The sequence below is a fragment of the Montipora foliosa genome, chromosome 12 (genome assembly GCF_036669935.1).
Source record: "Montipora foliosa isolate CH-2021 chromosome 12, ASM3666993v2, whole genome shotgun sequence".
NCBI lineage: Eukaryota > Metazoa > Cnidaria > Anthozoa > Scleractinia > Acroporidae > Montipora > Montipora foliosa.
In genome coordinates this window covers 36,983,642-37,000,867 of record NC_090880.1, presented here as the reverse complement: position 1 = coordinate 37,000,867, position 17,226 = coordinate 36,983,642, and the positions used below count along the sequence as shown (strand labels likewise).

At 38.2% G+C, this 17,226-nt stretch overlaps 1 protein-coding gene across 1 annotated transcript; it reads right to left on the bottom strand.

Annotated features, from left to right (window-relative positions):
• Window positions 1-852: 852 nt before the first annotated feature.
• Window positions 853-17,220, bottom strand: LOC137980011 (uncharacterized). Its single transcript, XM_068827333.1, has 11 exons — window positions 16,938-17,220; window positions 15,979-16,006; window positions 14,368-14,487; window positions 13,487-13,701; window positions 11,650-11,754; window positions 11,457-11,522; window positions 11,051-11,143; window positions 8,665-8,790; window positions 7,667-8,080; window positions 4,451-6,396; window positions 853-3,898 (listed from the first exon to the last, which is right to left on the bottom strand). The coding sequence occupies exons 1-11, from the start codon at window positions 16,989-16,991 to the stop codon at window positions 3,814-3,816; spliced, it is 3,252 nt and encodes a 1,083-aa protein (XP_068683434.1). The 5' UTR covers window positions 16,992-17,220; the 3' UTR covers window positions 853-3,813.
• Between the last annotated feature and the right edge of the window lie 6 nt (window positions 17,221-17,226).

Below are 17,226 nucleotides of genomic sequence, written 5' to 3'. Positions count from 1 at the left end.
TACCCGGAGAAAAATCCTCGGAGCCAGATTGAGATCGACCGAAACTCACCCCACATGCGACCTCAGGGTTGAACCTGGGTTCGAAGGGTGGAAAGCGCTTGAACTGTCCAGTGGATAGAGCGAGTTTCAATAGAGTGTCGTGAAACCAAAACCAAAGTGATTACTTTGGCCGATCAAAAAGGACGGAGACAATCCAGTAAACCAATCAAAACTCGAAGAAATTACACATACCCAGCACAAAGCGCGGGAAAATGTGCATGCGCGAGCCACGATTGGGTTTGGTTTCACTTCTGATTGGTTGAAAAAATGGCGAGAGAACTTTGAACCAATCACTGAGTGAAGTAATGCAAAACCAAAGTAATTCGCTAATTACTTTCGACACTCAATTGAAAACCGCTCTAAACACTAGCAAAACCAATTAAGTTATCCAGTAGCAGGAACCCATAACCAGCAGCCTACAACTTTAATATTGAGTCTCTGTAACAGCATTTCCACAGATCAAGCTACAGATCAAGCTATTTATCCACCCTTCGAACAACTGGGCCAGGGGAATAATTAGCATTTTGTTTTGTTCAAAAGGCGCACATGAAAACTCCAAGTAAAACAAGACCAGTATCAATTCATTAGACCTTGAACTGGCACTAGGCAATTTTGTTCCTGAGATTTGGTGCTCAATGAAGGTTCATTTGTATTAGTGATGAAACCAGATGTCCCCAGCCAATCACAAGTCTCACAACAATGGCATACTTGAAGGATGAGAAAACTTGTCTTTAAAAAAAGCGATATAGAAATAGGTTTTTCTCGACAAACCATCTCCAGCTTTCAAAGGAATAATATCACAACACAACTAAAATGATTTCAGTGAATTTATTTAGCAAAATACAATACCCGCATGCGCCTTCAAGCAAGGAAATAGGATGCGGAAAATTCATTACTTTTCTCTATTATATGTACATAAATTGTCATTTAATTAGTCCTTAAGCATAAGCACTATAGAATAACATTACTTTCAATAATTACTACAAACTTTTATAGCCCAGCAATCTATTTGATATATGCGTGCTGAGATACCTGGCCTTCAAATGAAAACGAGGCTGGAGGTGATCTACTTGTTATATAAACCTCAAGGATTCTCTTGTGTATATATGGACCATCCTCATACTGTTCTGAGGGTCATTTCAACCATGTAGTGACCCTCAACAGGATGAGAATGTTCCAGATCAAAACAAGTCTATTCCAGCCTAGCCTGATTCTCAGATGGTCCAGGTTGCTCATGTCACTAACTCTATTCAATTTGACGTGTCACGAACTCTACTCCCTTTCCCATCAGGAAAGGGAGTAGAGTGTGTGACACTGGCGACCTGGACCGTCTGAGAATAAGCGTAATTCTGGCCTCGCCATCATTTATTAGCCAGGTGAGTGAGCACACAGCCATTAAATGGCCAATTCCAAAAAATGTATAAATTACGGTAACTCAAAAAACAACAAACATCTCAAGGCTCTAGGGAATAAAGAGAGGATAACTTTCCTCCGTGCAGCCTTATATAATGGGCATGCCTTTCTTCTGGAGTGAATTTTGGAAATGGTGAAATAACATTACTGGGCTATAACATTTACAAATATCTTGACCATCAGTCTGTCTTGCATAAGAAGTGCTTGCTGGCCATAGCTTGGGAAATGCTACTTATAGGGGCGGGGCATGGCAAGAGAAGGAAAAGGGGAAGGAAGAGGAGAGGGTTGAAATCACCTAAAGAGTTGCAAGATACGTTTTAGAGTTAAAACAACTAAATAACATGGGCATCTCTCACGTTGCATAATGTGACAATCAAAGTCTTGCAAGAACAATCCACACTGCATAATTTGCACAAAAACCAGGTTTAGGTGTCAGTTAACAATAATATTATTTAGGAACACTTAGATGATGAAACACCACACTGTCGCAACCATGATGTGACTGGCTACAACCAGGATCCTTTTTAAACTACAAAGAAATGGGAAAGAGATTTTGCCTCAGAGTTAAGTTGACTCCAACTTCATCTATAATATTCATATTATTATTCATTTTGAGGGACCAATAATATTATTTAAATAGCCTAAAGAATAAATAGACACCATCTGGAAATTTAAAACAGAAGACAAACAAGTTAATTAAAAAGCAATCTAAGGCCTCTATGTGCAAATGGCAGTCAGAAGCAATTCTTTGTCTTGTTACTAATTGTTCCAACTAGCACATCAGTATAATCAAAACTCAAAAGAGGCTAGCTGGAAGTCCTAAATTAACAAAGACAAAAATGATCAATTATTTGTCAGCATTTATGAATGGCGTTATTACTACAAGGGAATCTCTGTTGACCTTATTTAAGTATTTAATGTGAATTTATGGATGAAAGAGATTTGTGTTACAAAGAAATTGGCTTTGAAAGTTGAAAGGACTTGACAAACGCCCCACTTTTAAGCTCATGCATACTTTGTACAATTTAGAAAATTTAAAGCAAAGAGTATCTAATTTCAAATTTCAAAGGCCAAATTATGAAATGCCTGATGCAAGTTGTTTTCTTGATTAGAAAATGATAGACATATGGTATTAAAACAACATGTTGTAACAAGGATTCCCCTCTTGGCGATTCATGGTACACTGTTCTAAATAAGGAACCCCTTCTTGGTTCACTGCAAAATCTCGAAATCTTTCAGCATTCCATCCTTTAATCTTAAAATCACGGTATACCTTATCTCACTCACATCGACTCAAGACAAATCAAATGAGGTTGTAATTGCTGGGATCATGTTCATTAATTATTTTATCTAAAATATGGAGGGTGTAAACTGCAGGTTAAAGTTGCAGGTCATTGCTGAAACAACCCAAACCTTTACTAATGCTAACATTAGGCCAAAACAACATGCTTTAGGTAATGTTTAGGCCTAAGGTTAGCATTATGGTAAAACAATGCCCTGTAAGCTGCGACATGCACTTAACGTCCTCCGTCTAAAATAGGGCCATCCATCTCATCTAAAAGGGTTTAGAACAATTAAAGGGATTCAAATAAATAAAGATAAAATACATAATAATATTATCAAGAAACTATAAGATAAAACAAATAGTTGTGTGAAAACTTCTGTTTTAAACCAAAACTAATTATGCCTTAATGTCACAGGTTGTTTCTCTGACTCCATAAAATTACTATCAATGTGAGAGGCAGCCTGTCAATGTGTTCGATTCCCTTCTAGCTTTAATTCTCTATTGTTATTAAATTAATAATATTTATTAGCTTAGTCAGATTACTTTGGCAGGTTCAAAGTTTCTTTTGAAAACTAAGTGATCTTACTAAAACATGAACATTCCAGCAATGGACAGATACTGGAAGTGGATGATTCTTCTTATTTGCAGGCTATTTCCTGTGTGTGACGTGAAAAATGAAGAAAAATTGGATATGAAATACAGAAAGAGAAGATGGAGAAACAAGAACATTTAAAGAAAGCAGATGAGTTCTGCGCACATGTTACTATCTTCTTTTTTCGCCACACTTGATGGACAAGCAAAAGAGGAACTGATCTTGGTCTTATTTCCTGAGAGTATTTTAAGCTGAATTTTATGAAACACCTGTCCAGCAACAAGTCCTCTGGTGCTGTAGCATTAACAGACCTACATGGATCGAAATTTCCAGTAGTTGCCCTTTGCTTAAACATCAACTTCACTTACTTTACGTAATGATAACAGAACTCAGCTGGCAAAAATTTAAGAATTCAGTAACTTAACCTACTACCTACAACCAACCAATAACTTGAGTTGCAGCAACTCAAACAACTCAAACACACTCAAATGACCACAGGCTTGTCACTGATGGCCACAAGAGGACGCATAAAGTCCAAACCAGTCTTGTTGGGTTTGTAGCGGCGTAATCTAAAATCAAAATACAAAAGACTCAATGAAATACCACCAATTTCAGATTTACTTCCTGCTATGCTCAACTACTTTCCTGGGTTTGCAAGATAACTATTTCACCAGACATGAAAGTCTCCTTAATGAGAAAAACCAACTCAGGATTGAAAGAATGTCCCCCCAACCCCCCCTCCCCCCACAAACCGCATGGCCAACCTGATGTGTTAACATTGACCCGTCCAATGAGGAAATTTTGAACATTTATGCAACTTCTGACAAATTTTTGGCTTTCTGAGATCCACCCTCAAATGGTGTTTCCAGTATTTTTTATGTGGCTAAATGACAAAGTTAAAATTGACACTGGCCAGGAGTGTTAAATACCATACCAAAGCTATGGGGGACCCCTTGCATTTTGTAGGGGCTCACATGCTAAATACTTTGTTTTTCCTATGATGTACTGTGAGCTGAAATGATTTTCTTCTACAAATGATTTTCTTCTTCATTCATTGATTAGCACTGGTTGAACCATTTTTGCCAGATCTAGTGTTTCCACGAAAGATATTTCTCACTAACCTAGCAGAAATACAGCCGCGTTCTGATCTGCCAGGAGGAGGCTTGGGCCTTAGCAACTCATCACGATGGTGAGAATCAGCATTGTACATATCCATGTTACCAAATTCCTCTGGATGTTGTGGTCCATCTGTTGTATCTAGAGCCCAGTAATCATCAGACACCTCTTCTGCAACAACTTGTTCAAAGTCATCATCTCCTCCATAATTTAAAAGCTCATTCAAGCTTGGTATTCTACGCTCTGCTGAAAATGAAGTTGTGCCATCTCCAACAGGTCCTACCTCAGCAATTCCCTGTTTTGCAAGATCTAAATCTGCAGCTTCAATTTCGTGCTTGGGTTCATTTTGAGAATGACTTTCAGAATAGAAATTGTTGTCCTGTTTTAGTTCTCTATCATTCAAACATTCATTACCAACTTCATATTTTGCTTCTTCACGGTCACCAATATAAAACTGTGCTTTATTGGTCCTGCGCAAGTCAGAAACATGTACATTACTTAGTTTACGTTTATCAGATTTATCCTCCATTTCCTCTGCTGATGAATCCTTACTTCTTCTTTTCTCATCACAAACTGCTTCATTCTGCTGATCTTTGCTACTTTCAGGAATGCTTGATTTTGACTTATTAATTATTTCCTCCTTGTCTGTTGAGAGAAGAACCTCGATGCCTGCAATCTCTTTATCATCAAAACAAAATTCAAAATCTTCACTTCTCTCGTAATTCCTATCCTCACGGACAGACTCCTCTGAAAATGAAGAAATTCCCTCTGCGGCAGGAGCAATCTCGGTGTCTCCCAGCACAAAACCTGCATCGTCGCTGTCCCTCAACTGCACATCATGGCAAGTGGTCACGGCTATGGCATGAGAACCGGGGACATGCAATGCATGATGCGAGTGAGATGACCTTGACCCATTTTGCCTGTCTGAGGCAAATTCAGCAGAATCAAGCCGGTACTCATCTGCATCTGGTGGAATTACTGGCGGCTCCTCTCGTTCAGAGACAGGGCCTTCATCCACCATCTGCTCCAGCACGGAAGGAACTCTAAACAGCGATTTTCGAGTCTCTTCCCCTTCACCAACAGGAACTTCATCAACCATCTGTTCCAAAACCGATGGTACACGAAAAAGACTTGGAGGCTGGAAAGGCACCTCAGGCAAGTTGTGTTCCAGCCTGTGGTTGCCGGTCTCGCTGTGGCTTTTCCTTTCATCACTGATGTGTCTTACAGGTTCAGTGTCCAGGGGTAGTTCACGTATAAGTTTTTTATGATCATCATGATGATGGTGATGGTGGTGATCAAACATTGATGTTAAATGATGGCTGCTTCCTATGGCTACTTGTCGATCAGTTCTGCCCACATTAGCCAGTACTTCCAGTTTCTCATCATTCTCTGTTTCAACCACCGGAGGGGGCATATACACAAGAGGCTGATCATCAACCACACCAGGTGACCACACAAATCTGTCCTCTTGGTCATCTTCCCTGACATCAGGTGATTCCACAAACTCAAGATTGACTGGCTTTGAGTCAGGTGTTGTAAATTCCAGTGGAGTGGGAACTGCTGGGACAGCATCATTTGATAAAGGTATCGTACTGGGAGTACCAGGCCTCCTCAAGTTTGATTCTTCTGAGTCTACTGGAACTGAGTTTATTGGCAGTAAGTTTCCAGAGGTAAAATTTTCCACTTTATTCAAACTTGTTGGAAGCTCTGGGGAGAGGGGATTTTGGTCCTTGTTGAGATCTTGCCCAATTGCATCCAAATGTTGAGCATGGTTTTGTTCTTGTTGATTGTCAGTAACAATCTGAGGAACAAGCATTACCTCAATGTCTTTGTAAACAAATTCTCCCTGAGTTTCCACTCCACTTTTAATCTGTGCCCTCTGTACATCCTGAACAATGGCAGAGATCAGAGCAGGGGTTTCCAGTTTTCTCTCTCCATTTATGGGCTTTTCCTGTTAAAAAGAAAAATTAAAGTCTATTATGGATTACAGACAAGCCTCCTTCTTGTATCTACATAACATTGACAACAACAACAACAACAACAACAACAACAACAACAACAATGAGAAATTAGTAAAGTGCATTTGATTTGTCCTGCACATGGATTTTAAAAGTTATGAAGAATTTGTGGTGGTGGCTCTTTTATGTCAATTTGTCACATGAAAGTTAAGTCTGCTACATGTGTATAGGTGTATGAGAAATTTTTTGTTTTGTTTTTATTGTGACAAAAATACTCAAGTACATGCTTTTTCTTAAGAGCCAACTTTGTAACAAATGGGCTGAGGTTTCCTCAAAACATTGAGAAGAGGATAAGACAGCTTTGGATGGAACAAATCACACTGCTTTATGAAGTCAATAAACACAAGATAAAATTTGAATATTCACAGTTGTGCTCTAACCAAAAACACCTTTCTTACTTCAAGGAGAGCACAAATATGAATTACAGTACCAAACTTTTCAATAGTAAAAATCACTATTCACGATTTTCCCAAGAAATTTACAATACAGTTTACATAAGGTTGTGTGTTTACTGAAAAAAAAAAAAATCATTGTGCAAAGAAGTCAAACTGGAAATTTGCTTACTTCATGAAAATCAAAGCTCTAGCTCTATGCTATCGACAAACCAAGGTTGCATTGCAAGGTCTGTTTCAGAGAAGAAACAGCACTACACAGCTTGCTGATGGCGTAATAAGCAGCATCAGTCATACTTCTGATAAAGAGTTGTAAATAAATAAGCATGATTGCCATCCTTGGGGGAACAACAACAAAAGAAAGGATAAGAATGGGTAGAATATGATCCTAGAGATCATTTTCTCTACATGGGCTCAAGGACTTCCGGTGAAATCAAGGTGAACGATCTGCCGCAGCAAGATGGCCACCAAAGCCTGAAATCGTATCACATTCAGGGGCTCCTTAATTCCCCACAATTCCCTGCATGAAACCATTAGGATGTGTTCTCCTTTCTTCAATAATTATAAAGGCATTAATAAAAGCGAATAACTGGGGTTTGTGCTGTGAAGGATAATTATCTTTTTGCTGTAATTGGATTTAAAGAGGGAATGAAAATCTGGGTGCTTGGAAAGAAAATCCCTTCAAGGAGTTGAGAACCAACACAAACTCAGCTGTCATCTGACAACACTCCTTGGATTATTGTGTGGTGTTTGTTTTTACCACTGTACTATCCCTGTTGACAAAGTTAAATGCCACATTCCATGTACAAACCTGCTTTGCTTCTCTGTGAAGACCATAACCAGTTTGTGGTTTGAGAAAGTGCCCACTGTCTCTTTCCACGGCATCCAAAACTTCTCTAATCTTTTGTATCACCCCTTTATCAGTTGTCCCAAGCTTGCTCATGTTATTGCCATTCTTATGTACACTGTCCTTTCTGTGTGCCTCATTATTATGGTCACTGGGGTCAGCGTCCAGCATATCACCAGTTGAAACTCTCTCTGAGCCATGCAGATTATGCAAACCTGCCTTGTTATCTGGGGGTGTGGTGTATATTTGGCCAACTGGAGGGGTGCTAGTTGTCGTGGTTGCCTGGGAAATGTCACCTGGTGTCTTCTCCCAGTCAAATGGGTCGCTTTCCTTGATGCCTTTTTTGTTGATTGCTTTCTCGAGGATTGAAAGCAACATCTGGAAGAAGGAATACAAAAATTTAAAATCTGGGCTATGTTGCTTTAACCGCAAATCAAACTGAAGGAGTTATAAACGTTCTTTGAATAAACTGGACCCAATTAAACCCTTTACAGTCCTTCTCAATGGGCAATGCTTCAGGGAGAAACAGATTAAAGATCAAAACACTGCTATAGTGTTGTGTTCATGAGCTTTAAACCTGATAAAACACTCTCCTTTGGAATTCTTTACGTACAGAATAGTAATGAGGCCCAGCTTGTTTTTCTTGTATGCTACAGTGTAATATCTTCCCCTCACATTTTGAACTTTTGTTTGGACACCCGAGGGACAAGCTTTTTGTGGAATGTTTTTGAAGCCGTGCTTTATTGGGTCTCAAAACACTTGGTTGGACCTAGTGTTTTTAAACGCGATAAAACACTGCTGCTCCTTTTTTAAGCAGTACTTCTGGTTATCAAGTGGGGATGTACAGGTATGTTAATAATCAAGTGCAAAATGTTTCATTAACAACTACTACATGGGTGATTTCAAATCCATGCAGTCAGTAGTACATGTATTTCAGCCTTTCCTTGATACGTTTGTGTCACCTTGTAATCTGGCTTGTCTTCATACTTAAGCAGGCTGATGTGGTCTAGGAATTGTCTAAATCCTGGCGGCAAAGACTTCAAAAACAGTTGATGGTCATAACCTTTCTTCATCTTGCCAACTTGTTCCTAAGGAAACATGCAGTATGCACTTTGTGAATGGTGGCTTAAATCCAACTCAGACATGTTACATGTACAAGTTACCTTAAGGGGGGTGGCACTTAACTACAGAAAGACAATGTGGTTTCCAAGGAAGCTTTTTAGTCAAGAGCCCTACAAAAAGGTTGCATGGATGGTTCTTTGAAGTAACTTTTTCAATGGAAATCTGACATCACTTCGATCAAAAGCACATGCAGTGCGTTTCGGTGAAAAACATGTAAAAACTCCCAGGAAACGAAAGGAAGAGGCAGTTTTTTCACCAGATCGCAACTGTGCCATCATGGAATTTCTGTTTAGACAAGAAATGGAACTGATATTTTTAAAGTGTATCAAAGGAGGGTCTTATGACCTCAATTGACCTTACCGGGGGGTAATTAGACTGTTCTTGAACTGTTGCATTAACAATATGTGAACAAAAGTTAACTTGCTGAGTTTTTAGGCATTTTCTGTTTTGGTCACATGATTTACCAAATATGGCTGTGAGTTGAACCAGACAAAGAAAATAATGTTAAATAGAACATTAGAAAAAAGGTAACTGTAGAGTTAAAGGGACTCTAGAATTGATTATTTGAAGGAGTCCATAGCAACAGTTTGGTCATTAAGAGCCACCCCCCTTAACGTTAAATGAATTCCAAAACTCGAGGAACACCAGGAGACCACAATTTGCATAATTACCGTAATTTCCGGACGATTACCCGCACGGCAGATTACCCGCAGCGGTCTATTTTTGTCACAAGGGGAAAAAACGTTCAACAGATTACCTGCACTGGCCTATTACCCGCACCCCAAAACCGAAAAAATCTTGCTGCTGTATTTTCGGGACAAGAACTCACAAACTTGGAGCGATGAATATTCCATGTTGTTGTTTACAAAGCAGAAGATCGATAGCATTTTCTGCTAAGAATTGGCTTCTAATAATGCAGCCTTAAACACTCTCCTTAGTCATTTCTGGTTTGTCTTGTTAAAACGACTTAAATATCCAATGTATTAACGCTAAGACTCGATAGAATACGAGTTGAAGGCCAACATCTTTACGATTGATCACTGAGCGCCATTTTGATAGGTTGAGAGAAAGTGGGGGCGAGTGTTAAAAATACCTGATGGGGTGGTGGTTAGGCATACCCAGGGGCAAAAGACCGGGCCTATATAAGAAGTCGCTTAAAACGGGAAAATGCTCTATTACTCAAGCCAGGGGTAGCTAGGAGCATTTCACTGATGCGATGAACAATCCAGCAAATTTTTCACTGTAGTTAGTGTTTTGTTTACACACGTGCCGACAATCATGTTCTAAATAATTATGCGGTGCCGTGAAATATGTCGGCATCTTGTTTTGTAGCTTTGAGCGTGCTTTCACAAAAAATGCTTTCAATCTTTCATATACAAAATTGAAAGGAGTGCAGGTGAGAAATGCTTTTAAATTAAGCGAAGAAAAAAGCAGTGAAATACAGTAATCACTTAAACACTATTGATTTGTTTTTCATTCAATTTTCATCGGCTTTCACTGAGGGCTTTTAGAACACTAGAATAAAACATCACACAAATCTTGAATAGGAAGCGTTTTCAGATTGAACTACGGTAACAAACAAGCTTGGCAACACGCAAGTTTTAAGGAAGCATCAGTTTAATTAATTAGTAAAGGTTTGAAATTATTTAAACAAGATCGTAAAAGATTTGTTTTGAACGGAAAAATTTGTGGCATCACAAAATAAACACATTCGCATCTTGTTACTTTTTCAGCATTGAATTGTTTCTCACGATAAACTCTTTCTTAAAATTGAAAAGGATGTGTTAAAGTGAGAAATTCGTTCTCATTTACTTTTAATTCGGTGACAAGTTGTGACATGGTCGAAGGGAAAGATTATTGTTTTTCATTCAATTTGCTTCGGCTTTCATCGAGCGGTTTTACAAAGACTACGGCAAATAAAGCATCATTTTAAAGATTGAATCAACGAACAAGGCAACACACAGATTTGAAGGAAGTGTTGGTTTAATTATCCTCATTTTAACTTGTTTCAATCTGTCAAATTCTTACCCGAGATTTAAAAATTATCGTATTACCCGCACCTTCCTATTACCCGCAGCAACCGCGGTTTACTGGAAAATTAACGCATTACCCGCGGGTAATCGGCCGGAAATTACGGTACTCGATCTCTTGGGAATACAGTACATGACAATGTGTAGAGATAAAAAGAAATAAGTTAACAAAATCACATTTTCAGCGGTATGTTACCTTGTCCTTCGTTTTCCTCCAAGGTAGGTGTCCCATTGCAAACTCTGCCATCATATAAAAGAATGACCACAAATCATCTTGCCGTCCCATTTCCTGGAAAATTAGTCCAATAATTATCACAACCATGTTACCCATTTTTTTGCTATTAAATTAATTAAAAATGAATTACATTTAACCAAGGATAAAAAAATTAACTTTTTGTTACATTGTCTCACAGTACGTTATGACTGGCCATTTTAGCGGGCTGAATTTTGCAGCATGGCCAACTCCACTTCATGGCAATTTGATTACCAAAGGATGAAGTAATCTTCTTCCTTCAGCTCTGAGCACAGAAATTGGGTTTGGGGAAATACTTTTCAGTTGTGTAAGCTCAAAAATTTATTCCTCGCTAATTTAAATCTCATACCTTGTTTTCATGTGCATTGGTGGAAGCATAACGGACAGTGCCTCGAAATCCTGCAGAGTTTCTGGCCTGATAAATAAAATATTGTGGGATTTACAAGCTAAGCTTTCTATTAATTTAAAGGAGAAGCCATGAAAGACAAGCATTCAATCAACTGCCTCAAAACTAGAAAGTGCGAGCATTTTAAAACACTTACTGGTCTGACTTCTCCATTTCCTTTGGTAAATTGTCGTGCCAAACCAAAGTCCAACATGAAACAGGTGTGCAGTGAGTCAGGGGTGTTGCCCATGGCAAAATTGGACTAAAAATAAGCAACCAAAGAGAGAAAACTTAAATACTAATTCCATAGCATTCTAATTTTCACATTTTGATGTCTGCAGTTTCACTATTGTGGCCAAATGGCAAGAATTTTTGCAACTAAAATGACACAATGAATTCTCATTGTTTAAATTTCAAGTATAAGCAACAGATTATGTATAAGAACAAAAAGTTAAGTTCTTTTTTTAAATAAAGAACTTAAGTGAGAATACAAGTAGAATGGAGTAATGAGTGATTTATTTTGCCTACCATTCACGCTTATTGGACAGTGCTCGACTTTCAGGAAAAAGGCTAGGGGCCAGCTGGCCCCTAGGAGCGAGGATGGCATAGTCGGTCAGTGTGTGGCCTTGGTGCAAGAGGTCCTGAGTTCGATTCCCGGATCTCACATCCTTGTTTCGACTTCTTTCCATTCTGTGTAGCTTTAAATACCCGTAAAACGGCGCACAGATGGTGAGGGGGGAGTAAAATGAGCGCACCGTCGACCTCAGGTTGTCAGTTGAATTACTGTTACGAGTTATCGACGTTAAATATGGTTAGTTTACTTTTTTGCTTTACTTTACTTTATGTTTTCAGATGAATTTTGGTCACCAGCTCAAGTATTTTATTCGCCAAAAAATTTATGTAGGCCCTTATACATTTCAACAAAAGCTAAAATCCAAGCATGACGAGCAGAAAATCAGAGCGCATAAAGCGGTCTTGACAGCCAGAGATAAGTAAAAAATTTAATAGTTGCAAAACTTTAAATGCTACATTAGGCCATTTCCGAGTTAAGTTTGCCTCTGGTTCAAAGCCAGTCTTGGTGCTCAACCATTCAAATGATAATAAGTTTGATTTGCATTAAAATATAGCACTCATTTCCATTTGAATGGTTGTGCACCAGGATTCGCTTTGAAACTGAGGCAAACAGAAACTCAGAAATGGGCTATTTGACAAAAAGTTAATGTACATCAATCACAACATTGCTAACAAATTTGATTGTGACCGAGTTGACTGTTATGATATCCGCATTTTAAATATACTCTTGATCCTTGGAAATGCTTTTAATTCGCAAACCCTTCTATTAATGAGCGAACAGACTCGATTGGTGCAAAGATGTTCACTTGAAAGACTTGTGAGCCTTTGTTCTTATGCTAATGCTAAAGAACAATGAATCTCTGCATTAATTTATTCAGTATGCCCACAGTCAAACAACCCTTGAGATGCAAGAGTGTGTAACGTCATGTTATTTTGAGAAAGTTGTAACAACCAATTCAACTGATCCAGGAAAATGCTCTATAAAAACTTTAAATCATGATGTTTCTTTTCAAAAATCCATTTTATGGACTGCCAGATAGATAAAGTTCACTCACCCACTATTTTCTGCATTGTCCTGAGAGATTTGATGGGTTTTTGGGGCGCTTTGATTTCCCCTTCAGATCGAATGCGTCATCACATACAATATAAATAGACTATTACTTTTATATTGTATTTTACGGCCCGTCGGATCTGAAGGGGAAATCAAAGCATCCCAAAGACCCATCAAATCATTCAGGACAATGCAAAAAATAGTGGATTAGTGAACTTTCTGTTCTATTATTTATAATTATTATTAAAATCCATTTTAAGCAACAATCAACAGCAACTCAAATCTCCAATTAATGTAGCTTTCCTGACTTTCTTTGAATGATTGAAATCAGAAGACGTGTGTGACTGTTTACTAAGGCTAAGATCCTTACTGGTTTAATGTCACGATGCAGGAATCCAGCTTCATGAATGGCTTTTATAGATTTGAGTATCTGAAAGCCAATCCGTAACATCGTGCTTTGAGAGAATACTCCCTTGGGCTGGCTCCGCCGCAACTCCGCAAGGTTTGAACCTTGCAAGGACATCACAAGGTAGTTGAAATTCTCATTTCTACCACAGCTCACAAACTTGCAAACATGACTACAACCTGAACAAAAAAAAGGTTGAACGTGACTAAACCAACGCTTCACATTATGGCACCTTTCCATAGCTTTTAAACTCTAAAGCTCAAATTCCAATCAACAGCTTTGTTCTTCACAGCTGTCAATGCACTGTGGGCAAAATGGGCAAATGGGTCATGTTCAAGCATGTGATTAGCTGATTTTGATCCACGTAGGATGTGACACTTAACAAATCCTGGCAGCCTCACACTGTACATTAATTAAGCAGGACCCAACCAGGTACCTGTCAGACTGATTAAAAGTGAAAAGTTAAGGGGGCAGGGGCCTGTATCTCAAAAGTCCTGAAGCTTTCCAGGCGTCACAACTCCTTTTGTATCTTAAGACTAGAGAGGTTTTAAGTCATTAAACTTTTACAACCATTTTGCTTTTAGTTATTTTAAAGACATACTGAAAAAACAGCTTTGTGGCAGTTTTGACCCCTCAGAGTGAGACTTAACAGATTTCACTCTGTCTAATGCCTGACGACTTTACTGGCCAACTGGAAGCGTCCTAGGGCGTTTGAGGTGTCAATGGCTTAACCCATTGACTCCTGAACCATCAACCAATTGACAAGTAAAGTTGTCCGGTGTTAGACAAAGTAAACTCTATTAAGTTCAATGGATTATGGAAAAAAAATAGAACTGTTTCTTCACCCTGAAGCTTTTTCAGCACAGCCACCTCCATTTTGAGGACTTGTTTGGATTGGTTGACAGACTCCACCTTCAGGGCAGCAGCATCTTTTGCAACAAGGTCTAGAGCCTTGTAGATCTCCCCTGTCAAATTGACATAGGATTCAGTAACTAAGCTTCATAACATTGTCAAGATGGTGTGCATACAAAAAGCACTTAAGAAATAAGGCTACACCCCTTCAGACATGATGCTGTGCCACATACATGTATAGTGCTCTAAATTACTGTCAGGCCTTTAAAAAGTTAATTATTAGTGGATCTAAATTTTTACCTCTTGGTTAAGCCTTTTACTTTTCAATAAAAAACCATTGTCTTTGATTATATGCTAATGAGGGACGCCCGTCTAAAACAAAGGATTCCGTGTATAATAAGCATCTCAAGTTTTGGAGCGAAAAAAAAGTGTGTAAATAACACTGGTAAATACGGCAGTTAAATCTTGATGTGACATTATTGTCAACCATGCCCTTATATATCTCGAACTCACTAGATAACTTTGAAACACGATTAACTAGAAAATCTTACTTAAATAATCGTTAATATGTAGACGTGGATAAAGTTAAAAAGAAGTGCTTTGCAATCCAGAATTATGGTTCATGTAACTCTCAATAATTATTGTATCCACAAAGGCAGAGTCTCTGTTCAGAGCGATAAATTAATGATCACACTAATATTATTATTGATCAAATTTGCAATGATTCCAATCACTCTTTTAAGCACTAACTGTTCACTTTTTTTCTCATGAACATTGCTGAAATTAGAAAATCACAATAATATTATTGAAAACATTGAAAAACTGTTTTGTCATCACAGTAATTAATAACAACTTTAACCTTCCTTAATTCAGCCATGTTACGGTAATTAACATTATTAAATCTCCTGGAAATAATACTAATAAATTATTTTCCGAACAACATAAGATAAGCAACACAAAAAATGACAAAATATAAATAACTCATCCATGAATTTGATGACTTCTTGATCTGATTTATTATTTCATTGATGTAAATCTTTAATTGCCAATCACACAAGCTAATACAAAATTGTAAAAGTACAAATGACCAAGCTTTATTCACTACTTGCACAAATCCAATAACACACCTCATATACACCCCAAAAATCTGCATAGGCATTGTTTTTGACATCTCTTGGGAATTTTCATGTCCCAGGAGGAATTGCAAACAATGGTTATGCAAAAGTATTGGGGGGGGGGGGGGGGGGAAGAAAGTAATAGAGGTGTATTATGGGATTTTGCAAGTAGTGAATATCTATTTGCATACAACTTCTGATCCGTTTACACAAAGGACCTCTTAAAATATTTAAAATAAGCAAATCCTTAAAATTAATGTTACATCAATCATACCCTGGAACACAACAGAAATTTGCTTGAAATTATCAGTTTTTACATTTTGATACTGGTCAGACATTGCCCCTTACAAGTGTAACACAAGGGTAATATTAATTTTTTTGTCTCACTATTCCCAAGAGACAATATAAACAGGGAAACCACGTATTGCAAGCAGTCTGCGGTTTATATTACAGTAATTCACATCACTGGTAATTGCGCAAAACACTTACCAAACCCTCCACCACCAATCTTTTTGTCCTATATGATAACAAAGAGGGCAAAAACTAGATTATGACTTGACAAGAACAAGGTACATTGGGGTCTTAATATCACAACCTTCATTTCAAAAGATTAATGAGATATTACAATCTCTGGAAAAATATTACAATTTTTTCGTCTAAGAAATTAATCGATCTTAGAAACAAAAACCTTATTCTAAGGTTCGGAGTTACAAAAAAATCTCTGATAGGCAAGCGCTTTATAACAGGCAAAAGCTCATTAACCGTCAACTTAATTGCACAGAGTCTATTTCAAGAGCAACTGAAAAGGAATGCACCCGCGACCTTGTTGACATTAAATGGCATGCACATGACTATGTACATGTTCAAAGCCCGTAAGCATGGAATGTTTCTCAGGAGGCGGAAATACACGCAAGTCTAGGTGTAATATTTCTTTACGTTTAATATTCCCGTCTTTGACCCGGGATAACTTCACGAGAATGAACGCAATTGGCGCAGCTAGAGTCAACACTGTGGAACATTTAACTCGAGGACTCACTACATACAGCCGGCTTTTTAAGCATATGCGTTTGAACTTAGCTACGATACGAAATCATATCAATTGACTTCCGCTGTGTGGTTAGAATTAAGCGACGTTTGAGTGAAGAAATCAACACTTTTTACACCGATAACTACAACAAAGAAAGCAATGTTTTTACCAGCATACAACATTTAAAGTTATATTCGCTTGTTATTTTTGTGACTGTAAAAAGCGATTTTTTTTTTCAAATAGTTAAACTTAAGCTGTCGATTACGAAAGAAATCAACATCGCCACGCATACAGGTGAAAATTCAACAAAAACGATACTTAAATCCACGGAACTTCCCAACATATACGCTAAAATATCAAGTTTGATTTATTCGCTTATATAAGTTTGGAAGAGATAAAGGAAGCGGTGTTTTCAACTTACGATCTTCCACCGTTGCCTGACCACATCGCCCGGCGCAAGAAGATCCGCAGCCATGAGCTACCTTCCTTTGATAACGCTAAAACCGAGGGAAAACATTGGTGTGTTTTCGTCGACGAGAGAATTCTCCCACCCTTTATTGTCTCTCTTAATACTAAAAAAACTCTTAACCACTATAAGCAAGCCATATCGCCCCGAATTTTCCACATGAAATCGCTGAATATCGATGAAAATTCAGCCGCCGCGACATTAAAATTCGTTGCTCTCTCCTGGACTCGATTCACGCAACCCT

Excerpts from the sequence above, each read along its gene's own strand:
- LOC137980011 (XM_068827333.1), bottom strand. The coding sequence starts at position 16,991 with ATGGCTGCGGATCTTCTTGCGCCGGGCGATGTGGTCAGGCAACGGTGG. Across the intron at positions 11,144-11,456 it reads CCAATGCACATGAAAACAAG|GAAATGGGACGGCAAGATGA; the intron begins GTATGAGATTTA and ends CTAATTTTCCAG. Across the intron at positions 8,081-8,664 it reads AAGACAAGCCAGATTACAAG|ATGTTGCTTTCAATCCTCGA; the intron begins GTGACACAAACG and ends TCCTTCTTCCAG.